The sequence below is a fragment of the Phalacrocorax aristotelis genome, chromosome 10 (assembly GCF_949628215.1).
Source record: "Phalacrocorax aristotelis chromosome 10, bGulAri2.1, whole genome shotgun sequence".
In the NCBI taxonomy this organism is placed as follows: Eukaryota; Metazoa; Chordata; class Aves; order Suliformes; family Phalacrocoracidae; genus Phalacrocorax; species Phalacrocorax aristotelis.
In genome coordinates this window covers 23,450,994-23,475,754 of record NC_134285.1, presented here as the reverse complement: position 1 = coordinate 23,475,754, position 24,761 = coordinate 23,450,994, and the positions used below count along the sequence as shown (strand labels likewise).

At 43.2% G+C, this 24,761-nt stretch overlaps 1 protein-coding gene across 5 annotated transcripts in view; it reads left to right on the top strand.

Annotated features, from left to right (window-relative positions):
* The window catches only part of SUSD6 (sushi domain containing 6), an 89,775-nt gene that overhangs the window by 30,176 nt on the left and 34,838 nt on the right, over positions 1-24,761 (top strand). For 4 of the 5 annotated variants that reach the window (XM_075105785.1, XM_075105788.1, XM_075105790.1 and 1 more), the window contains 2 exons: positions 5,571-5,758; positions 10,191-10,220. In XM_075105785.1, the coding sequence (XP_074961886.1) occupies positions 5,638-5,758; positions 10,191-10,220 (151 nt within the window). In that variant the 5' untranslated portion in view covers positions 5,571-5,637. The remainder of the gene's footprint in view (positions 1-5,570; positions 5,759-10,190; positions 10,221-24,761) is intronic. The other variant, XM_075105791.1, reaches the window with a different exon arrangement.

The following is a 24,761-nucleotide window of genomic DNA, read 5'->3' as shown; positions in this document are numbered from 1 at the left end:
CAGGGATTGGTTATCCAGTAGTGAAAAATCCGGTTTCCTGGCTTAAAGCTTAAGTGGGCCTGTGGAGAGTTAGGCATATGCGGTTTATCAGAGATTAAAATGGAATTTCAGAATTTAGCCTGTCCAGCAAGTTTCTTTCTGAGAAAACTCTAATGTCCCCTCTTGAAAATGGGAGTTCTGCATCACCAACAATTGCGCTGGTGTTTTAGAAACCTTCACAAGAGAGGAGGTAAAAGCTAAAACAAGATGCTTATGTGAAAAACTGCTGAATTTGCAGGTCATAGGCCAAACCTTGTGGCACAACTGGAGAATGAGGAAGGAAACCCAAAAATTCTGGTTCCACTACAGGTTGCAGTTAGGTCTTCGTTTGTAGGAGGATATGTGCCGATTCCAGTGTCCAGCAGAAGATGCTCAGTCTGCCCTTAGTGATTCCTCTCTGTAGCAGGGGATGTGTTCAGTTCAGCTCTTTGCTCTGTGCTGTGCCTGTGCTATGCAGAAATCTGCCTTTTTATAGTTTGAAGATGAAGGTGTAAAATGAAGCTACCAAACACACATGTTCTAAATCATCTGGTTACTCTGTGTGTGTGTGTGTGTGTGTGTTACGTGGGTTGTTTGGTTATTCTTCCTCTTCCACCTTTTCCAATTATCCTGGATAATTAAGAGTTGGCTGTGCTAAAAAGTCAGATAATTAAGATTTTTCTAAACTGCCTGCAGGTAACTTTGAATGCTTTTTTTTCTTTGTGTCTGGTTTAACTGAACAGTTTAATTGAACTGTGAAGTCATCACAAAATATGATAAATACAGTTCTGTTCCTAAAAGCTTTCAATTACACTGGTTTAGCTACTGAAAATAAGTAGAATTAGGGACTTCTTTCCTCTGCTGGCACCTGGACTTGATTTTTCTGTAATTTTTCTTATCAGGCAGCCAAGAGGTTAACTTTTCTGTTTTAAAGCTTGACTGCTTGCTGAAAGCAGACAAAATTAAGGATACAACAAACCCAGCAACTAAGGGTGAAGGTTAAATCCTCTGAAGCACACTGCTCACATTAGATTCCACCTGCAGCGTGACCATGAGACAAGAACAATCCTTATGCTTAGCCTTTCAAAAGGTATGCTGTGCACACCCATCGCTCATTCTGCTGCCAAGAGCTTTGCTGTGTGCATTCAAGACATAGTAAACAGTTTCTGAGTATTATTCTGCGAAGTGGAAACTGTGGATAAAATAGAGATTTCTGATGTGCATGATGATAACTAATTTTCTTTTTGGCAAGTTTCAAGTGTGGTGTTTAAAAGCAAACCAGTAGCATTCCAAACATACTGAACACTTCCCTAAACAAACTGAAGAATACAGGTTGAAGACCTGTTTTCCAGCAATGATGACACAGGACATAGCTGTGCCAGGCATCTTGAGCAACTGGAGAGCCTCAGAGTGTCCCATCTACCCCCCTGACATCCCATATCCTTGGTGTACGAGAACTACTGGAATCTGATTCTCTTTCATGTCCTGAGCACATGACTTCCCAAAGAACACTCTTCCATGGGGACCTAGGAGTCCTGCTGTGACAAAATTGGTAAAAATCAGAAAACTAGTCATAATCCTGGGAAAATGTACGCATGCTTACAAAGGGATCTTGGATCAATGGATATGGGTTGGCAGCTTCTGAAGGTCTAGAAGATAAATGGCAGAGGTCCCCAAACAGCTTAGCTTAAAAAAACCTCCTGCCATATGTGAGTGTGCCATCTTTGGAAATGGCTGATTGTGGTTTAAGGGTCAGCGGAAAGTCTGGCCTGCGTGGTTTCAGTGAAGCTGATGCGTGCTTCAAGGAGTTAATGTAGAAGCGAACTACTGCTTGTCTGAGCAGGGCTGGCCATGTGGTGAGGGGGATTAATGCTGAAGCATCGCTGGGAAGGTTGCTTGATTACAAGCCTTCAAGAAAAAGAGCTGGGGATGGCTGATGGCTGCAACCTGGGAGCAATGAGTACTTTTTCCCCTGTTTATAGCCTTCCCTGAGAGGGGGTGTGGCTATTTGACTTTGTGGCTGTAGAGGATGGTTTATTTTGTTTACCTGTATTTAGTAGGTGTTTTTCAAAGTGCACATTAAAAAGAAAGAAAAAAATCCAAACAACAAAACCAAAACTCTATTGGCTGGTGTACTGCTAACAGAAGAATCACCTCTCCGCTACTTACTGTACTTATGGGAACTGCTGGCTATACTAAATACTGTCTTGGAAAACATCTCTGTTAAAACTTAACCCTCCCATAACCCTTCAGCCTAGGCTGTGGCATGTGAAACTGGCCTGAAGTGTCCTTGTTCCGTACACTTGTGCTACTGGTGGCTTCTGTGTCATTGTTTCTAGGATCCATTAAAGAAACCAGCCTTTTCCTTAACGCTGTGTGTAAACGGGGAATCACTTTGATTCACATGAGCCCATAAATTGTTAAGCTATCTCTCTGAGAGTATGTCTCTAACGAATGTTTGTCCTCTACAAAACACTCCGGTTAACTTCTGGAGGTGGAGGCCTGAAGAGTTGTTATGAAAGCTGCTTCCCCCTGAGCTGTAGGTATAAGGAATGTGCTGAAACAACAGTCAACTTTCAGAGAATTTAAAGTCTGTCTAAATAAATTCCCATCCACCGGCTCCCCTCTGGGAAGAAAATATACCTTCTTATCTGGCCAGAATCTCTTTCATCTTCTAATTTTGCCAGGGAAAAGTCAAGGCTGGGAACAAGTTCTGTAACTTGGCTGAAGCCTGAGGGAGGAGCCTTGTGGGCAGTACCTGTGCCCATTGTCTCCTAACAATTCTGAGGGGTTTACCGATGCTATCTTCCACTAAATGGTTTTGCTGCCTTTGTGTCTCCTTCTAATCCCACACTGAACTAAATCAGTTTAGCAGGATGTTACTGTATGCATAGCAGCAGCAATTTACAGTATTCCTTGTGGAGCAGCCCTCTGCCTCTGACAGACTGGATCTCTGATAACCTGAGACTCAAGTGACTTGGTAGCTGAAGAGATGGGGAAACCGTGCCTGACTTCAGAAGAAAAGAAACAAACAGTGCTGTGCTTTGGAGCTATCAGTGAGACAGTAACAAGCAATAATTGATTCCCCCAGAAGATATCCTTGATTTAGGTATCTCTAACTTGGTTGCTGTTCAGAGACCAGAATTAGATGGCTGGCTTCCACGTGCAATCTTTTGGAGAGGAAAACGCCCCTGGGGCAGTGTAGCAGACCTCAGGCAGCTCAGAAAATTCTGTGATAATTGCATGCCCTCTTCCCTACCTCTCCTTCTGGCTGCTGCTATGTCACCCGGCAAGCCCGGTTCCAAGGGCAGGGAAGGCCATCTTTAAAAAACACTTTGGCAAGTCTTGCAGAGTTTGTTATACTAATGAGACTTCATTACATTGGAATAGGGAGGACAGACCTGTCTTGATCTAATCAGAAGGGCCTTTTGCTGAAGGTGGTGCATTGGCTTTGTGAGCTTGTAATTCTTATAGAGCAGTGACTCTAAGAAGAAAGGAGCCAGCTGTTGGCCTGAAGCATAGGCCAGGTGCTGGCCTCTTCCAGTTGAATACGAACTTAAAATCCATCTTGGAGATCTGACGAGAAGAGCGGGCAGATGAACAGACTAGCTGGCTTGGCTTTCTTCAGAGGAGTATTTTTTCATTCCATGGTCTAATTGTTGCTGAAGGAATTCTAGCAGGTGAGTGGCAGCATGCTTACTCCTTTCTGCATTGTAGAAGTTTGGTGAACAAAGCACTGGCTCCTCATCTGTGGAAGACATGGGAAATCTATAGGCTGTGCTACAGGCGTAGAGTGGGATAGCTTTACTTCTCTCCCTCCCCCTCCAAGAACACAAGAAACAGAAAGGGCAGACACAGAGTTTATTGTAGCATCAGCTCCAGACTTGCCACATGGCAGTTTAAATGTCATCTTGAAATGACATTTCAAGGCGGGGGTGTATGCAGGCAAAGAATTCTTCTTTGGTAGAGACTAATGGACTTGAAAGATCCAAATTTTAAAGATAGCCCTTTTGTAAAGTAAATATGAGCAAAGTAGTGACATGGAACTAAGGAAACCCTCTTTTCACTTGGATGACTTCCAGGTTTAATGGCAAATCTACATATTTCCTCCCACAATGCAGGTGGTTTTTTTTTCCTGAGTAATTGGAAATGTAAGTTGTGGCTGTTTGAGTCATGTGTTTCTCTGGTCAGTGCTGGTGTGTTGACTTAATCTCAGAAGTAGTTAAGGATCTCAAAGTCGTACTGCCTTCCCTAGTAGTAGGAGCACTAACCCAGGTCTCTCATCTGTTCTCACAGGGTATGAAAGGATGTGATACCTGCATCTGCACCTCTGAAATTTGATTGGAGTTATCTAGCAGTTTTCATTTTCTATTAGAAACTTGGCCAAAAAAAAAGGAAAAAAAAAAAATATCCCACTTCAGTATGAATATCCATTTAACTGAAGAAGCTGTGGCTGAATGGGGTTTCCCTCAAAATTAAAAGTACTCCTGTGGTCAAGTGTAAAGAAACATATTTCTGCAAATTTTTTTTTTCTGAGTGCTTTAGATGTTTGTGTAAGGAATAGCATGATAGAAGTGTTGAAACATCATGTCTCTGTGTGTGTGTTTTTGTTTGCTTGTTTTGGGGTTTTTTGTGTGGTGATTTTTTTCTTCCATCACTTACCCAGTTGTGTTTATCCCAGTTTTCTCCTTCCTCCTTTGTAAAACCAGTACACACAGATTTTTAGTCCCAACTCTTTCATGAGCGTTGGAGTTACTCATGACATTGTTATTCATCCAGGTCCAACGTTACCATTGGAGGACTTGCAGGCTAAAACTGTACTAGGTTGGTGGGGCATATATTGTGCTGGGTCTTTTTCTGTCATTAAAGACAGAACTTCAACTTCGCGCTTTCTTGATTTCCCAGTTGCACTTTGTGTTTTTGTACGAGTGTGTTTTTGCTGTGACAGCGCCTGAATCCCTCAGTCCTCAGGTATGAGCAGTGTCACATCCTGCAATTTTAATTGCTATCCTCTGTACTGTCAGAACATTATACCTGAGGTTTGCAAGCTGGTTTACATTCCTCCTCATAAGTGTGTGTTTGCCTGCTGGCCGGCTGTCAGGTTTGCTCTACCTCTCCAGGTGGCTGAAGAAGCATTTGATTTATTTATCCTAGCTGTCTAGTACAGTCTGCTGTGTCTTGGAGACCTTCTGAAAGGTGGTGGGGGTGTAGGAAGGCTGCTTCTCTTGAAGTTTAGAAACAAATTCTCCAGATGCTATATCCTCTGGGGTTGTCTTGAAAGGAAAAGCTAAAATTAATTGTAAGCTAGGCAGTCTTCATCTGAAATATTAGAGGGTGAGTGAAAAGTTCTGGTCTCTCTATAATGCAGCTTCTTTTAGTATTTCCTATGCGGAAGATTGCCCTTTCTGCTCCTGTTATCTTGTGAACTGTGAAAACTTGGTATAGAACATGCAAAAGGTTGTTCTTTGTTTCTGAATTTCCCCTTTTCTTCCCCTACCCAGACGTGTAGGTATTTAGCTCAACAGTTACTGTTTCTTTCTTTGTCTTTGTAGACTGAGGTGCTCCTGATCAACCAGATCTTTCGGGATTTTTTTAAAAAGGAACTTCTGTGGGTAAAAGATGTGCCATGGAATGGTAGCACCAAAGAGCAACACAGGATTGTCTCTTGCCTTGACTAGCCATGGATTATTTCGTCTGCTAGTTATCTTTGGTACCTTTGTCTTGGAAGCACGGGCCACAGGTAAGTGAAACCTTTGCATACGCTGCAGGGAGGGGGAGAACTATGAGTATGGAGGTGGCCTTATGTTTTTATGGGGAAGCTGGTGATGGTTGATGCATTTGTACACATCTTTCAGTACTCAAAGGTAAACTTCCATTGCTGCTTGGTAAACAGAGGGCAGTGTCTGAACTGAATAAGTCTTGCATATTAGCAAATAAGTGCTTGTCCTTTACCCTGTCATGTTGATCCCCCAGCTTTTTTCCCTTCCATTCTTATCCCTTCACTGCAGCTGGGGGCACTTGGACTATCTCAGGAACATGGACCGTGTTTTGGTTGAGTGAGATTCTTATGTAGACACTCTTACCTGTATGCAGTGTAGCAACTGTTCATGTGAAGTAGTTTTGGAATTGGTTCAGTGTTTCCTTGTGTGCTATCTTCTGACACCTCAGTACCCACTAACTGCACCTATCTATTAGATCCTCTCTCCAGCTTGAGCTTTTCCCTTTCCCCTTTCTAACTACGTGTTGTTTATCTGGACAAGTGTTATGAAAAATGTAAATAGCAGTGCAATGGGATGATATGTAAAATGTCAGCAGGGATTAGGGAAGCTGCCTTTTTAAGAGTGAATGGAAAAAGAAAAGATACCAGATACTCACAAGGTAGTAGATGACGTGAAGTATGTGCTTGTTTACCCAGTATACCCTGAAATATGTCTTTTTTCTCAGATCAGCCATGATGTAGTTTTTATCTGTAGAGAGATTCCTGATCATAAGTGGTTTGGGATGGAAGGAATAACTTTGTGTGCTCTTGCATAGAACTTTGAAGGAGTTTAGTCCCAAAAAGGCAGGTAGATTTGACTTCAGCAGCTGTTGCAATGTGAACCAATAGCTTGCCTTTGAAAACAAAACCTCAGTTCTCAACATAACTCTAAACAGTTCTATTTATTTGACATATCACGGCATCTGAAAATATTGCATGACCAACAATCCTTAGCATCAGTGAAGCTTGAATTGTCCTCTGTGTTGTAGAGCAGAATAAACGTTGATTGCCAGATGCGCTCAAAGCCAAGGTGATCCTGTATGGAAAAGTCTGCTGGAAGCTGCTGGAGGAGTTGTTGATCTCCTTTCAGTATTTCTGGCCCTTCAAGTTGGAAGGGAGAGGCCGCTCAGATCAGATATCCTAGACTTGTATGTCTTCCTGGCCTGATTTAGGCTTTGTTAGGTAATGAGAGGTGGGGGGGACACACATGAGAGAGCGACAAACTGGCAAGGACAGATGGTGAGAGTGCGAAAGGGACAGGTCTTTTTGAATCTGGTCTATCCTTGTTTTTTCTAGTCTTGCTGTTATTGGTAATAATGTCACTGCCTCATTTCAGATGTAGGCCTGTCAGATATGCCTCCCAGCCTGGGGCTGGAGTGCACTAGCCCCATCTGAAACTCCCATTACGCACTGCAGCACCTTCATCTGAGTCTGTAACAGGTATGCAAATGCCATGTTCTGCACAGGGCTGCTGGATGGGAAAGGTAGACACAATACTGGCAAGCCTTTTCAGAGTGATTTTTGAGACATCCAGTCACATTAACAAAAGCACTAGTTAAGTGTGGCAGAAGATATGAGAGTCGTTCTGCATTGTTTCCCTTTCTGTATTCCTCTTGCTTCAGGATCTGAAACCAGCTGTGGTAAACTGATCAAAGCAGATTGTCAGCTAAACAGGATTATAGTGGCTAGGCATGAACCATTTCCTGCAGGGGAAGTGAGAAAATGTGTGCATGTGGAGGGGAGCCCAAGATCTTATCAGAGGGCAAGACATGGAAGGGTTAAAATCCTGGGAGAGGGGAAGGGCTCCCTGAGGAGCATGTCCATGTACAGGTTTTCTGAGACTGGGAGGTAGCAACCCAACTGCCAATTGCTGGGAGGGATGGGGGTGCTCAGCGATGTGTCATGGTCCTGGAGAGCTGCACCTGCAGCAGCACACCAGCCATGAGTAACATTAATGAGCAAGTCCGCTGAGGAGCGGAGAGCCAGATGGAGATACCAAGGATACTGGTGAGGCACTTGGAAAATCGTCTTTCCCTCATCTTTGTCCCCCAGTCACCCCACCATCCTCACTTTATTACTTTTACATAGAAAAATCATTCCGAGCAGGCAGGGCAAAGTGATGTTAACGTGAAGCAAGAGATTGTATTAACTCTCATGGTGGTAATGCTTACCTTGAATGCAGGGCCGATGTGACATACAATTGCTACAAAAGCTGAAGAATGGTCTCATAAAAAGACAGATGAGCATGGAGAGAATGGTTGGCTCAGCTCTGAGTGAGAAAGCAGAGCTTGTGATTCATATGTCTAAAACCATATGATGTATGTTGTATTGCAAGAATTTTGCTGTTTAGAAATTCTATTGCGTGAGTTCCAGGAGACTTAGAGATATATTCATGTTCTGGGCAGGAATGTGTTCTCTTTGCCACGTGGTTAATGCAGAGGGCAGACTTGTTTCCAGTCAGCAAGCATCTGGTCTGTCCTCTGGTAATAAATTGATTTTATTTATGCATGGATTTTTAAGAAAAATCTTCAGCGCTTTGTCTCAAGCAATCTATCCAAATATCTTGGAGTGCCCTGAGATGAGTGTGATAAGTTGCCTAGTCACTAAGCACACTGCAGAGTTTGGGGAAACTGCTCCCTTTTCGCAAGAAGATATTAATGAATATAAAAATAACCGCTGCACATATTTAACACAAAACAAATGCAGCATGGTGATGGGCAAGCAATGAAGCTATGTCAGAAGAGGAGGATTTATGGAAACTTAAGTGCTGTTCAGAAATATTTTTTTAGCTTAATCACTGTTGTGCCTTTTTTCCCCATCTGGCAAATTCTCAAGATAAGTTGGGGGAAATAATGAAGGAATGAGCAGGTGAGGAGACTTGGAAAGCAAGGACCTGAAATGCTGAGGCTTGGTTTTGGTTCTTCATCTGTCTCTTCTGTTTTCTTTGAGTGTTCATCTGGAAAGTAACTAAGAACTGGGGTACTTAGTAGATAGAGATGGGCAATTTTTGAAGTGTTGGAGGGAAGCAATAATAACCATTTTGTCTGCTTTCTGCAGATAATGCTGCTTCATTCTTTCTTTGTTGCTTTGACTTCCGCCCCTCCCGTCCCCCCCTTCCTTCCCATCTTCAGCCCTTAAGACTATTTCCAAGTTCTCAAAGGCCTTGTGTTTATATCTCATTCACAAGGGTCTTCCTGTCTGGACAGGCTATTTTTGGAAGGATGACAGTGGATCAGAATAAATTGTTCATTAAATTTTAACATGTAGTCTCTAAAATACGTTGAAAGCTTTCTATCATATGTGTTCTAAATGGTGTAATTTCTCTCGGATTCATAACCAGCTCTGTCAGAAACCTATCAAAACATAGGTTGGGCCTTTCATTATTGATAATAGCATCACCTGGTCCTGGGAAATGCAAGTAAAGGTGTTGGTAAAAGCATTAAACATCCTGAATTAAGCAAATATCAATACCCATAAAGGAGAGAGTTTAAATATTAGCCTTTAAAAATTAATAATAATGCAGGCTCGGTGAATCTAAGTCCATTTGGATTTAGTCACAGCCTGATTTTTGTTGAGTAATCACATGTGAAATGCTATAAAGCTAGCTCTTTAGTTTTTAGGATTGCCATTAAAGTGATAAATTGAACTTGAATAAACTGAAACTACTTCATTCCTGTGTGTTGCCTCTGGTGCAAATGCAGCCAATCTGCTGCTTGCTGTTCTAAGGTCTTTTCAGTGCCAAGGTTATTCTGCACAGAAGCTCTTGGATACTGCTGGTATTTATTTGCACTCCAGTCATTGAGCAGATTCAGACTTGTTCCTATATTTTGGAAATCTGTGCAAAGCAGAGGTTTCCTTTGTCTCTAATTATGCAGCTGAAAGGAAGGCATTTATACAGCTAGGGATGAATTCAGTGGTCATGAAAACAAGGACACTAGAACAGTAGATGAGCAGACAGAAACATGGGGAAGTGTTGTACATGAACAGAGGATCTTGATTCTAACCTGCGTGCTTCATGTAAGTGTGGGTTTGGAGAAATTACAGGATCAGCCCAAAAGTTATCCATGGAGAGAAGGGGGAGCAGTTTCAGGTGCAATTCCCCTTTCCCTATGGAGAGCTTAGTAAGAGCAGGGTGGTATGGAGGAGCATGGTGAGGAGCTGCAGAATAATGGCCAGGCTGCAAAGGTGGCTAGGAAGCACATGCAAATGGGCCCATATTAGACTGTTCAAATACTAATATTCACACTGTTATTACACTGATCCAGGCAGTGCTGTTTAAGCAACTGGCTTGAAGGGAGTAATAGGGATTTCAAGAAGCCACACAACTTGATGAATTTTAACCAGTTCTAATGGTTGAAGGATGAGTTAAAGCAAGCATAACAGTAATCCTGAATTTTACTTTTGTCTGTCCTAGGTTGGCTCAGCAAATCCAAAGGACCTGCATGTGAGTAGACTTATATTCGCTGCTATACTGTGAGAAATTAGTGTGATGTTTTACTGGTTAATATAAGTGGCTATGAGCTAGGATTCCCATTATACTTTTGTTCTGTTGGATAGGATTTCCATTTTTGTCCCTTGTATTTGGGAAAGATGACTGCCCTCAGTTTGAGAGAGGGAGATCAACTTCATGTATTTCACTGTGCTTGAAGGGATCCCTGTGCCTTCTATAGCATTAAACTTTAAATGACTCAAGAAAAAACAAATAGAATAAACATTTCATTAAAACGCTGCTTGTGAGAGTTTTGAGAGGCTACCAGAGAGGATTGAGAGAACAAGGAAGGCAAGTTGAGGCAAAAACCCCTTTTGTTTCCTTTAATCAAGAAAGGTGAGCATCTCATCGCAGGGCATGACTCTGGATATATTCCCTAGGGTACTCCTACTTTTCACTTCTTGTGCTCAGAAGCCGTCTAAAATCTTTCCTGTGTGCATGTTATGGATGTATGTAACTTTGGGAGGAATTGGGAAGCATATTTTTCTTCTGTACCTGTTCTAAATATATACAATTTTGTGTAGACTTTTGAACTCTGAAATTTGATCTGCTTAGTCTGAACTTTCCCCTCTCCTCCAAAAAAATGGAATATAGTAACAGAGTCTGAGGGGAATGGATTCATAATGGATTCATAATTTGAAGGTGTGGGAGGGAAATTTTACCACCTACCAAATTTTGGTCTTCAGAGAATGTGAGATGGGAGAAGAGCTGTTGGAATCCTCTGAATCCTGGATTTTTATCCAATGCCTGCATTTTACTCCTGGCAAGACTGGTATCACACACACCTACTATTAAGGGGTGTTCAATTCTTGGCTGTGGTTGCTAGCAGTCAAATAAGCTGCTTTAGGAAATACGAGTTGTCTGGTCCAACTCACCTTATTTTCTTGGGCTAGAATGAGAAAGATGGAAACTGGTAGGAGCTTCATTGTAGAGGGAAGCAGGAGGGGCACTGAATCACATGGTTGTTCTTCAGGAGAACATATTTGTGAACTTCAGTCCAGGTTCTGACACATCACCATACTGGTGTCCCTTGATGACTGCTGCCTGCTAGGCTGAAGATTCAGACTTTTCTGTCTTATGCAGCTCCTTTCTATCACTGAGTCCTTGCTCTTCATCTGCTTGAGCCAATCATTTGTGAAGACTTTGGGTTTGTTCCTAGTCTCATGGGAAAAATCCTGACAGCAGGACAGAATAAAGTTTGCTTGCTATCACGTTGTGCCATTTGACAGTTCCTTTGCTGCTTCTGTCCCTTTGGAGTCCCAAACTGGTTACCATTGCAGCTGAGGCATTATGTTTTTAGGGTATGTTGAATGTTTTTCATCTATGTAACCCACATCTGCCACTGCTTCTCCAGCCCTTATGTTAACTCTAGCAGCACAAGCAGTTACCATCTCCTGTTTACACTGCCAGTTATTACTGACTCTGCAGCAGGGATGGCAGAACAAGAGGTAAATTTGCTCTGGAACTGTGGCACACTTCAGCCTGGGCTGTTACTGCAAATACTGCTGGAATAGCTGTTGTGTGGTATGTGAAGCTGTAGAGTAGATATGTCCTCAGCGTGCTTATGTTGGGTGGTGGTAAGGGGGAAAAAAGCTAGTAGGGCAAGGTGGGTAGCTGTAGGGTGTTGAGTCTTCAGCTTTTGTGGCTGAATCCGTCAAAGCCCATTGTTAAACTCAGCAATCTGTGTCTAGATGAGGATTGCTAAAACACTGCTGGTAACAACCTGCTGATAATCAAGAGTGAAGGTAGGGTGCTGAAGGCATCTGAACAACAAGCTCAAAAATGCTTGTACCTTGGTGAGAGTAACTGATACCCAGTGACAGGATAATGTCATTATCTCAAGAGATTGTACCTGCTTATCTGTGTGCATTGATCTGCATCTAAAAAAATTTTTCTTTTAAATGAAGGAAGCCTCTGGGGAGTGTGGATCTTCCTCTGCAAGCAGGAATTCCCCTGAGGCTCTGCTTCTGCAAAGTGTTGTATTTGAGTTGAAGGACTTGTGAATTGCTTGCTTCCAGATGTTGTTGAAGGGATTTGAAGTAACCCCTTAGGTATGGAGCTGCTTAGATGAGTTAAAGATGGGCTTGGTGGATTGGGTTAGAGGGGTTTGTTGCTAAACTGTTGAAGAATAAAATGAGCTTTTGGCCCAGCACAGTACAGTGAGCCTTTTATTACGGAAGGGGGAGGGGAACTTCTGTAGTTCCTGTGCTGAGAAGACTGCCTAATCTCAAGAGGTTGTGGGATGCTCCCTAACTGCTTGGGTACCTTGGCCTGGCTGGTGCTGGATGGAGATGCCTCCTGTGTTCCTTCTCTGTAGGGTCAATGCCGTGAATGTAAGGGTAAGAGCATTTATCCACTTGGTGTGGTAAGAACCATTTCAGGGGAAGAAGGAGGCAAAGAATTGAACAGTAGGGTAACAGAAGAGCATCTTTAAATTCTCTGGGCTCAGCATTTTAGGTCTAGCCAGTCATCTTACTTCAATGGGGAAAATCTTGTTTGAGAGCAGAAAGAAACATTGCTGCTGCTTTTGAGATACATCTTTTACTTTGTTGGTAAAGGGAGAAGCATGTCTGATTTGAAAAACGTTGCCTTGCTGTAGAGATAAGCACCTCTGGTGGACATTGTCTTGAGTTTTCAGCCTACAGACAGGGAAGAAACATGGTAGAACTGACATGTGCAGAGTCATAACTAGAAAGCCAGGGGCGGCTGCTGCTTTTCTGGCTTCAAGGAACATTTTCCATGTCCTGAGAAAAAGACCAACATGGTATAATAACAAGTTTTGTGTCAGACATACCCTTAGGCACCCATAAAACTATGCATCAGAAAGAGAAAATAAAATTGTTTTGTGGTCTTATGAATTGTGTTGTTTAGGCAACTTTCCATTTTCTTCTGCTTCTTTTCCAACAGAGATGTCAATTGCTGAGACAACAGGTGAAGTTTTTCTGGTTTAGGTAGAACTAGAATATTTTGAAGGAAAATTGAGCTATCTGGAGGCTCTTCAGGTGTAGAAAAGGACTAGAAGTGAACGGAGGTTTGTAGGGAGGTGGTAGAATAACTTGAAGGTAAATGAGGATCTAGGGAGAATAAGATTCTAGGAAGGAGAGGAGGGGGACAGAGGAGTGCAGCAAAACAGGAAGGTGAAGATTTCTACAGGTGGAGTTGTGAAAAAGATCCTGGTGTTTTAAGAAGCCAATTAGTGGCTTGGTGGTTAAGCAGTGTAAGTAGTGAAAGAAGGTAGTGTTTTAGTTATGCAAGCAGATTAGAATGGTTGAAAATAGTATGGCCTTGGGAGGGAGGACTCTACTAGAAATATATATATGTGCGTGTTTATTTTTTTAATGGTTAGGTAAGAGTGTCTTAGTGCAGGATGATGCAGGATATGTCTTTACAACATTGGGCTTTTGAGGCTTTTCTATGTGCAAGAGGACTGACTAATGAGACATTGACAGAGAGTTTAAGAACTTGAGGGTTACAAGATGTGTGTGCCCTCCAAGGGCTGAAGCTTCAAGGCAGGAATCTCCTGAAGGCAGGAGCAGGATGAAGATGCCAGTTCCTGGAGCACTGGCTGTGTCTGCCTACATGTGCTCTAACGTCATGGCTGGGGATCTGTTGGGGGAGAGAAACTGCGAAAGACCATATAGCAACTGTGTGTGAAACAAGACATAGGGAGGAATTTCCAGTGGAAGTTGCTGCCACGTTTAGAGGAATACCCGTGGCTGTCTCAAAGTTCTGCTCTTCTTGGTTTGTGTTCAGTTTTATAGTTAAAAGCTGCTTTGCTCTTCTCCCCCATCCTGCACTTGTTTGGCTGCCACACCCACTGTAGAGGAACCCTTCCTGTAAGCAAGAAAACCTATTAAAGCTGCTAGACCCTGGATCCTTGTCAACACCAAGGTATCACTCCCTGCCGATGATGCTTTCCAGGTGGAGTCTGTGTGTCACTATGTGTGGAGTGAAGTTATATCAGAGTGGGCTAGGGACTTCTGGTGCTGCCTCTCTATTCTGGACCACCAGCATCCTGGAGATTTATTTCCAGGAGACTTACCTGATGCTGCAGAGGCCTTTAGGAACATGCTTCTGGTGTGCTGTACAAAAACCACAGCTGTTGATTTATTCCTGGCTGGGAGGGAAGAAGCATGGGTTTTTAATGTTGTTTTCTCTGACCCATTCCACCCCTACCTTCAGAGCAGCTAACTTTGAAACTGAGGATCCTGGCGATGTGCCTGCTGTGTAATCTGTCTCCAGTCATTCAAGTTTTAGGCCTGCTGACCTGCTTCTTGAAAAAGACCAGTAATATCAGAGTTGTGCTGAGCCAGGCGTTATGCTACAGTGCATCTTTACTTCTCTTCAGCACAAGCCAAGGACCATAACTATAATGCTCTGTATTATCCTAAAGCTAGTATTTCTTCTGTTGCTGGTTTTGCTTTCCCTGGGAAAAGTAACCTTTGAATGCTCCTGGAGAGCAACCATCAGTTTTCATTGTAAACACTTTCTTGGTGCAACTGACTTAGGTTATGAGATACTAAAAAAAGATAAAGTATTTATCACTTGAATGTTAGGTTCAACTGTCACTGTTCTCTCAACTACGGAAATTATTAATTTTTGATGTGTCAGCTGAAAAATCTGAACATAGTCACAAGCTGTGATGAGTTTGCCTTTGAGCGCAAGTCTTAGTGAAATCCATGAAGATGGCAAGTTTGTTTTTCTGTTTGTATTCTTTTAGTCCTCCGCTGCTTTGTCTTTCCCAACAAGCTAGTTTTGTTGCAAATGTTACTGCCAGTAGCCGAAAGCAGAAATTAGTCTTGGTGTGATGTAGAAATGTGGGAAGGCCTTGAGGTAGTGTAATTTTAACCTTTAGGCCTTCCCACATTCAATCTCTCTATTTGCATTCAGTTCTCAAATACTTAAATGTTATCCTCAAGTTGACAGTTTGTTCTTAGGTGGCAGTTTCCTCCATGGCATTTAGTAAGCTAGACTCTACTTTTAGAGGAGTTGGAGGAGATGTACAATGCTGGCAGAGCTGAGGTCTCTATCAGTACAGGATCCTAGTTCAATTTTCTGTCACTGAAGTGGTAGTGAAACAAATAGTTGGCAAGTTTGGTCTGAGGCAGATCACAAGACTGGCAGTCAGGCTCTGTTAGCGCATTTCTGTGTGGGAGAGGAGGTGCACGCAGTGGTGGCCAAATCACTGTCTGCTGGCATAAGGCAATGCCTCTGGTGGGCAAGCTCACTTGAAATGCAGTGTGGGTGCTGTGCTAGAAGAGGTTAGCTCCTGTGAGTTCTGCCTTCTCTTAGCACCCTGGAGAACTGACTGCCTCTTGGCACATGCCTCCAGCTGTGGAGACTCCTCAGGGCTGGAGCACCTTTTCAGAGCAGTTTCTTTTTTCCTCCCACTCCACCCACCCCCACCCACCCCCCACCTTTATTTTTCCTGTCAATGTTGCCTTAAACTTTGGTCCCACTTTAACCAGCTCTTTCCAGTAATGAGCCGATCCCATGTAAGAGTTGAGTCTTTGGGTGGGCAGTGGTATGACTGCATGGGGGAAAGGGGACATTGCAGGCTGTCATCTGGTACACATATAGGGCTGCTTTTAGCATCCTTGATTCTAGCTGTCAGTAAAACCAGGAGAGACTGGTGGAAGCTGCTAATTAGGGGTGTTGTGGGGAGATTAATTCTCTGACTACAGTCAGGGTGAGCAAAGACTTAACTATTTTACATCATACCTCTGGCCACCTGACACTTGTCTGAGGCAGGACAGGAGTATTTCATGCTTAGCCATGTTTGGTGGCGTGGAGTGATTTGTGAGGATGAAAATGAATATCTGTTCTGCATTCTCTGACAGCAGGGAAGCATTTGTTACCAAGTCTGTTTCCATCCAGTGAACTCTTAACTTAATTAGTTGCTTTAAATGGAGGAAAATTTTCTCCTGACATTGGTTGGTTAGTAGCACCAAGGGAGGGTGCCTGCAGAACTGAAGCTTCTGTGTTTTTTTAATTTAAAAATGATTTGGGTTTTGTGGCAGCATTTCAAAGCTGCTTGCCAGCGTGTATCCTGCACAAATGAAACCAAACACATCTCCCTTTCCAGAGCGGTCTGTCACCTTTCTTCTTTCTGTGGCAATAGAGGCTGGCCTCCACATTAAATGCAGATACTTCTCTATAGGTGAGAGTTTGAACACCTAAGCAGCAGTGGGATGACTGAACTTTCAAGGTGAAACAGTTCCTGTTTCTTTTCTAGCAGAGGGATTTGGGGCTTTTATGTATTATTTCTGTGGTGTTAGAGTAGCTTCACATAATCTCATAGTGAAGTAAGAATCACTGTAAACACAGCCATGTTTGTGAACAGGAAATGTTATTTCAGTCTCTAGCTTGCTTTTCCAGTTAACCTGTATTTCACCTGGTGTGAAACCTGGCTCGATTTACTTCTCAGCCATTGTGGTGATGGTTTCCCTTTCCACCTGTAGTGGGACGCTCTCCCACTAAGTTGTGGGAAACCCTTTTTTTTCCCCGGCAAATTCTGTAGTATTTAAATTAGAATCATTACTTGAAGTTGGTTTTCCCTGGTGATTCCCCAATTTGGTATTGGAGTGTTCAGTTTTCACTGCCTAAATTGAAAACAAAACTAGAAAGCCCTCTGGTAACCATCTGTCAGTTGTTATATCATGTGGTATTAGGATGAAACCTGTGATGCTTGGTCTGGTCTCTGATCTCCCCACAGCAGGTAGTTCCAGTTGCTTTTGCAGCAAGGAAGTTGAAGGGCTCTCCATCCCTTTGGGGTAGCTTTCTCCATGGGGAGGGATTCCTCCCTGAGGCTGAGCTGGTTCCTGGGATTGTCAGGGTAGATGTGTCTATGCTGATTAGTTTCTTGGAGCTGTGCTCTCCTGTACCAATATCTGTTGTGCCGAGTCTAATGACCAGCTGTAACGATATTTACTGTCATGCAATTGTTTAGCAGTAGCAGAAGAGCAGTTGGCCACCTTTTGCTTTGCCTTTTTTCAAGTCTTCCTCAAGTCCATCTTTGTCCTCTTGTGTGCATTTGGAGAACACAAGGCCACGGCGTACGGCTGCTGTGCCTCGGGCCCCTGCCCCGCACGCATGAATTCATCAGCTTGATCTTTCAACCCCTGTTCCTTGGGAGGGTTGGATGGCAGCTGCGGCTCCTGTCAAGCGTGATGCTGGGCAGGGAGCTTTGGGAGGAGAGTTACAAAAGGCCTAGCTTAAATCATCTGTGTAAGGGCACAGTGGAGGCTCTGTCACCCAAGGCCCCACCGCTTGTCTTCTGGTGCTATGGTTGTAATGACATTAGCATTTCAAAAAGCAGATTACCACAGCCCCCACTTTCTGAGGGGATGGTATTTTGACTGCTACTTGAAAAGCTGCTTTCTAGCTATCTCTGCATCCACACACACCCCGCCCCCCCCCCCCCCCCCCCCCCCCCCCGTGGGTCCTGAAAGGTTGGTGGAGGTGGCCACACCATGTTAAGTGGGTTATTGCTATTGTGAGGAAGCTGGCAGTTTATTCACCTAAATGTGGGCTGGTAGAATGCTATCAGCGACAACCTCACATCTTGTTGATTTAGAGTGACTGTCTGAGAATTTCCCAATGGAAAAGTTAAATTTAAGGGTTTGTGTTGGGATCACAACTGTAGGCTAGAGAAGTATCCTGAAGTCATGGTTACAGGAAGAAGTTAAGGTAATTATGCTAGTTTGTCTCATGTATTTCAACCAAAGGAAATGGACAGCCATGCATGTAATTCATTGCCTTCCACGCCTCTTGTGGTACCAAAAAAAAAAAAAAAAGCCCGAAATACTTTCTGTGCCCAGGCACAGGATTTCAGGGTGTTTCCTTGGGAAAATGATTGTACTTTTATAAGGTCTTGTTGAAAAATTCCTCTAGCAAAACATACCTCTGGACTCTTGTAACTCTGTTGCATTACCCTCACCTTGGATCAATATTCAGTTGATCTTTGTTTTTCACTAGGTTCACTTTCCCTTTCTGATGTTGCTTGTGCTGGAAACTTGTGTTAAGGCCCTACATGCGCCGGGATCTAGCAGAAAATCCCTGCAGCTGACATTTCCTCTCCAGTCCCATTAGCTGTATATATGACAGGCCAGGCAGGCTGGTCATCTGGCCCCTGGGGCAAAAGAACAAAGGGAATAACCTTGTTTGCCTACCAGAGAAGCAAGAGTATCTTGTGCAACCTCTTCAACCATGTATAGGCCAGAAATTGGTAGCTGAGCCACAGTGTCCAAAATAGGAGCCCCTTGGCTGGACTGTGTGAGCATGGTTGGAGGGCGTGTAGCGGAACATGCTGCTGGTTGCCTGGAGCCTTGTCCTGAGCAGTATTGCTAGTGCTGTGTGTATTGAACTGTTGAATAAGAAGGGAAAGGTGTGTTTTGAAGAGACATTATTATATGCATAGGTTGAGGTGTTCACAGGCCTTAATCTTTGCGTGTGCCCGTAGGGACTGTCCTTATGTGTTCATGTAGGGCATAGTTCATCAAGTGGTTTTGCAAAGCAGTGCTGGCTTGAGTAATGGCCGCCCCGTGCTCTGGGGGCTGCTGGGAGCAGCCATGAGCCAGGCCTCCTGCAGTGAGTCATGGCTCCTGTACAGGGACAAACAGCCAGAGACCATCTGGAAAAATTGCAAAGCTCTTCCTGAGAGAGATGGCAGGTCTGGGCCATAGATAAGCTGTCCCTCAGTACATCAAGGAGGAGCAGAAGTAGAGTTTCCTTTGTAAACATCGACTGGGTACTTGGTGTGCTGAGGACGGAGGCATTTAACTTCTCTATGTGGAAACAAAACTGTGGAAGGCCTTCCAGGAGTGTGGTGGCTGCTGACAAGGTGTGTGTGCTTATTCAGTGTATTTCTAATTCTTCCAATCTCCAGGCCTGTTCTAACTACTTATTTCTGTAGATCACACATCTGTCTATAGACTTCAACAAAGATGAAGTGTCTTAAACCTTAGATGCTCAACTGAACCTGCCCTGAGCAAAGGTGAAGGTTCTGAATACCCTGTGCCCCAGGTGGGCTGGACAGAAAGCACAGCATGGCAGCTGCAAGTTACTATGGTCACTCTGTCTTGTCCTCTCCTTTTTTCTGTTTCTACAAATGTGCCAGCAGACACAGCTATGCAAATCTGCCAGCTGTCTGCCTGGGAAGTTAGTCACTGAGTCGCTGTGAAACCAGCTCTAATTGCACAGCCTTTGAATTTGCAGTTAAACTTGGCTAACGTGCATCTTTGTGTGGCTGCTTCTGGGATGTGTGAGTTTCTGCATTCTCCTTTTGAAACACCTTTTCTGGTAGTGATAATAGAAATGAAATATTCAGTATTATGGTGGAAGCAGGCTGGAGAGAAAGTAAAACTGTAAATCTGAATGCTCTGAACTTAAAAACCTAGGAACTAAAGAATGCAGGAAACAGCAAACAGCCTGGTTTCTGAGGGGCTGATCAAAGTTTAGGTTTACTGGGGGGAATCCTCTGTCGTTCTTTCCAATTTCAGGGCAATTACTGTTTTAAGGCTTGCAAGAGAAAGATAAGGGCAGCAAAAAATAGAATGAATGAGTGCTGGTCATAACATCTAGTGGGATAAGAGCATTTATAATTACTATGGAGTAAGAAGGGGGAAAAAAGCATGAAGGAGAAAGTAGTTTTATTTCCCTTGCTCCCTGTTTGGATTAATGAATTTAACTACTTGGAAATAGCTAGTAGCAAACTGGTGGTTCTTTTTCAAATGTACTTTTAACAAGACTGCAAATTTTAGAAGAAGAGGTAATTCAGTAAAAATAATTGAAGACATGATTAAGAACTTAACTGCTATATCCCCCGTTGCAAGTGCTTTGTGTTTGTAGATGTTAAGAGGACTGAATTAATATGCCTCTGACGTACTGGGAGGGGAGAAACAAGGGCAAGAAGATGCAGTTCTAAATGCAGGGAAGAAAGCAAGATACTGACTTTCAAATAGATCCTTATAATAAAGTTGCTCTCTTTTGGTCCTGTCAGCATAAAATAGAGGCAAATATGGAAAGGAAATGGCTGAACAGAGTAATGGGATTCTGTGTAACAGGCAGCGAGAGTGCATGAGGTGGGAGAAAGGAGATGGGGAAGAATGCCAGAAAAGGATCTTTGTATAATGAAGCTTGTGTCAGAAATTCCTCCCTTCCTGATGGTATAGTTCAGTTTCTGCTGAATTGTTGGCTTTTTTGTCAGCTTAAACTGGTCTTTGTAAAGTGATATGGCAGCTAAGCAAGTAAATAGCAAAGAGAAATAGCGTTGCATCTTCTTTAAATTAGGGAAGGTATCTGGTGGGATGGCTCTCATGCCAGATATGTTTACCATCAAATGAAATTTTCCAAAGTGCTTGTGTCCCACCGGTAATCAGCTGGGAGAGGATGTCTCAAGTCATGCAAGCACCGCTGAAAATTTTTCCCGGTGTGTTTAACAATCTGAAAGAGAGGAAGATAAATCTGAATTAATCCTGCTGCTTAAATTTGCTACTGAAGGAGAGCTGCAAAATTCCCATGGCGACTCAGTAATACGAGATTACTCTGAGTAACAGAACAACTGAGTAACACCTGGAAATACATGAGGAGTCTGAAGCTAGCTTTCTTGTCTAGTAAGCAGATTGAGGCAGCATTTGGAAGAAGGCACAAATCCATTCCCTTAAACAATTTGCAGTCATGGCAGCCCATTTTGAATTGTTTCAGGAAGGCAGGGTAGATCCATATGCATTTTCATTTCCTCTTGGTGGGTACATACCCCCGGACAGTACTAACTATCTGTACTCAAAGTCTACCAGCAGTACAGGATAGCTTCATATTTCTGGTGTGTCCAATTCTGTTATGAGGACAGTCATGTTGCCAGAGCTGGCTGGGCCTTGAATACTGACAGAGGGAAGCTTAATTCTCTAGCTGCAGTTCTACCTGGAAAGATGCTTCTGTGTTCCCAGTTTAGCCAGTAGCAGCAGGCTTTTCTATTAACTTCAGCATTAGCATGATCCCCAGCATGAGGGCTCCCTAGGGCATGGTTTATTAGAAAATAGTATGCCAAATAAAGCAGTTTTATGTAGGGATGATGAGGCAGCTTCTTGCGGTTTTCTTAGTGACCCTTTTTGTTAAGTCATCAAGAGGAGAATTTGAAAGCAACATGCCATGCCATGCCATGCTTCAGTAAGTCTCATCAGGTGTTCAACCATGGAACAAGCATGTCCCTGACTGGAGCCAGTACAGACGCTGTAGGACAGCAGTAGCTGTTCACTCTTGCAAAATTGTCCTTCCTGTGGGCTACTGCAGCCCCGGAGATGATCTTGACCACAACATAGTTTTGTCTGTGCAGGTGTTTTGCACTTCTGGACAGGAACTCACTTCAGCCTAGTAGACTCTGCTTGAGAGGATTTCCATGTTATGTTCTCATTGCTGTGAACCTTTTTTTTTTTCATGTTTTTAACCATTGTTACTGAGGAGTCCCAGATCCCTTAATACATCCTAATTTTGTACCTGCAGTTGCATGACCTCCTCTCAGAATGGAGCGTTACGGAAAAACTACTTTTCTGGGAGCTTTTTGCGGAGTCTAGACTGGAAATCTGTTGCCAGTAAAGGTGCTAGACTGGGATTAGAAGTTTCCAAGGTGTGGTCTTCAGAACACCTACTAATAGTACGTGTTGTTCTGCCTGCCACATGAGGACAGCTTCTTGCTTACAATCTGCTTTAATAGTGTCAAAATGGAGCTTTAAATGTGTTTTTGCTTTCCAGTGCAAGCAGTTTCTGTCATTGGCAGAGGTATGTGCCCCTGATGAAGAAGGTATATGGTCACAAACCACCTCTGTTATGGTGGAATGCTGCTATTGGAATGTGTTCACTGGGGTAACTTTCATTGCTGATGAGTTTGAGGCACAGGGAGGCATAACTTAAAAAGCACAGCTATTAAGACAGAAACGCAGGAGCAGTTGGGTAGCTCACTTTTCCCTGTGGAGTTACTGCAGAAGGGACACCAGGCCTTGGCAGCGTAGTTATTACAGGATAGGGTGGGACCAGTGTCTTTCCAGAGCAGTGGAAGAGATGATGTGACTTGGTTTCTGTTTAGCCTGTGAGCTAAAGAGTAAATGCTAACTGTCTGATTGTCTCTTCCAGCTTGAGAATAAGAGTGACAGCGACAGCTTTGGTGTGCAATAATCAGGTTGCTGTGATTTGCGTTCATGGCTTTTAAGTTCTGATGCTGTGGGGGCAGGTCTATGAAAGCAGATCATGGCATTTAATATAAGACAGACACCTCCACACACGTCATTAGTGAAGGGGGCTTTCCCTTTTCCACTCAGCCATACTGACTAGGAAGAAAAAAGGGAAGAAAAGAAAAATCTAGTTGTCATATCCAGGTGACCTTTCCCAAGGCTTGGGAGGCCTTTGCTCTCTTTGTCCTCAGGCAAGATAACAGGGAAAAGAAGGTGAAGAAGAGCAGTGGGTCTGTATTTTGAGGAACACCCTCCTTTTCTAGACATTAAATTCTGTTTCTACGTCTTGGGAAATCACCTTTACTTCTGGTGGGAGTTGACACAGTATAATGGTGTGTTTAGCCACCAAACGGTCTTTTGCATGATTGCAGCATCTATTTAAGAACTGAGAACCTATTTTAAGGTTTGTAACTGGGTAACCATTTGGGAGAATGAAAAATCTATTTCTTGGCAGTGCTCGGTCTTGAACCTGTATTTTAGAAACAGGAATTTTGAAATCCCCAGGCACTTGATGAAAAGATCTAATCCAGAGGTTTTGGAAAAGGGCTTTTTGTACTTTGATCCTAACATAAGATCCTCTTGTGAGGTTTTAGAAGGCTCTTCAGTGTACACACAGAGGGAATGTGGTGTTAGCTGGAGGATGTGTGGTCAAACTCCAGTTGAGTGCTCTGACTTGGGAGGAGGAGTACTGATTTGGGAGGAGAGGACACAGAGAAACTCTGAGTTTAGATTGAGTTGTTCAGCATTTCATTAATACCCTGATGAAAGATACAAATTATTATGAGGAAGTCCAGCTGGGAAGTAGATTTTTTTAAACCCTTCTCCCTTCTTTCCCAAACTTGACCTACTTTCCACTGAGGCTGAGCTGTCTCATAGGAGTATTGTCCTCTGCTGTCCAAGTCAACTGGCAGAAGATAGCTGTTCTTATGAGTAGCAACCTGGATTGTAGGTGTGGCTGAAGTAGCCTTCTCTGAAATATGAATAGGAAGAGCAGAGGTGGACAAGAGCCAGAATAAAGGATGCCGCTGCAGGCTGTCTAATGTAATCAGTACTGTGAAATTGAATGCAACAGTCTTTGGACAGTCTTTGGCTATAATTGTGTTGGTAACGGGAAGAAGGTTCTGACAGTGTCTGTGCTTGATGGGATGTATCTGGTGAGAGGGAATAAATCCCATGTGCTGAGCAAATTTTATGGGAATGGAGCAGACTGGAAGAAAGGAAAATTATGAGAAATTTGGAAGCGGGGGGCTGTGGAATTGTTTACCACCTCGTGTCCATGTAGTTCTCTGCTGCCTGCTAAACATGGCTCTGCAGTGCCTGTTGCCTTACCTAGTAAGACAGTGGTTTTTCTGTTATGTCCTTCCTGTAAAAGACTTCAAATCCCATTTTTTCCCAAGCTTATGGAGGAGATAGGGAAACAAATGAACAAAACCAGGAAAGGTCTGGGTAAAGGAGATACTGTTTCTGTCTTTAGTATCAGAATGGCTTTGTAACACCTGTTGTTGATCCATAGGCTTCCTAGAATGTATATGTTCAAGACACCATGTGTCCCTAGCAAACTTGATCCAAGTGAACAAGTTAGTTTTGAGCTCTCTTATTTCTGTTTACGTTGTTACCCCTGTAATGCTTATTCTTCCTGATTAAATGCATGTGCTGTTCTCTAAAATTCTCTATATTGGTGTGAAAAGAGATCGGTTACAGAACAGTAACTGATAGGCTTAGTAAATGGACTCCTGATTTTTCTCTAGAACTCTGTTTTACTGTCTGGATGCTAATTTATCAGCATCAAAATAACCTCCCTCCCTGCTGGTTTTTCCCACTAGTTCTCAGGAATAAGACATCTGTATCTGTTAAGTGTTCTCAGTGAGTCTGCATACACAGTTGGGAAAGTTTCCCAAGTGTGTGTCTCTGGGGGGCAGCATTTTTGCTATTTTTATTTCTTTGGGGCTTCCATTTCCTTTGTGTGAGAAATGTCACTAACTGGCAAGAAGTTGAACCATATAGTAAATATATCTCAAAGTTACATGGGAAGCTTTTACTCTGCTACCAAAAAACCTATAAGCACTGTCTGGGCATTTTCATCAAACCGTCTGGTAGACTGAGCTCCCCCGAGCAGCTGAAGAGACATCATGGTGCAGCCTGGCATAGAATTATTACATCTTGGAAATGGATGGTGTAGGGGCACTGTGTGCTGTTTATTTTTGCTATGTCTGGGGTCTTCATTTGTGTCAACTGGTTGAACTCCATCTGGCCAAAACACTTGGTGATTGAT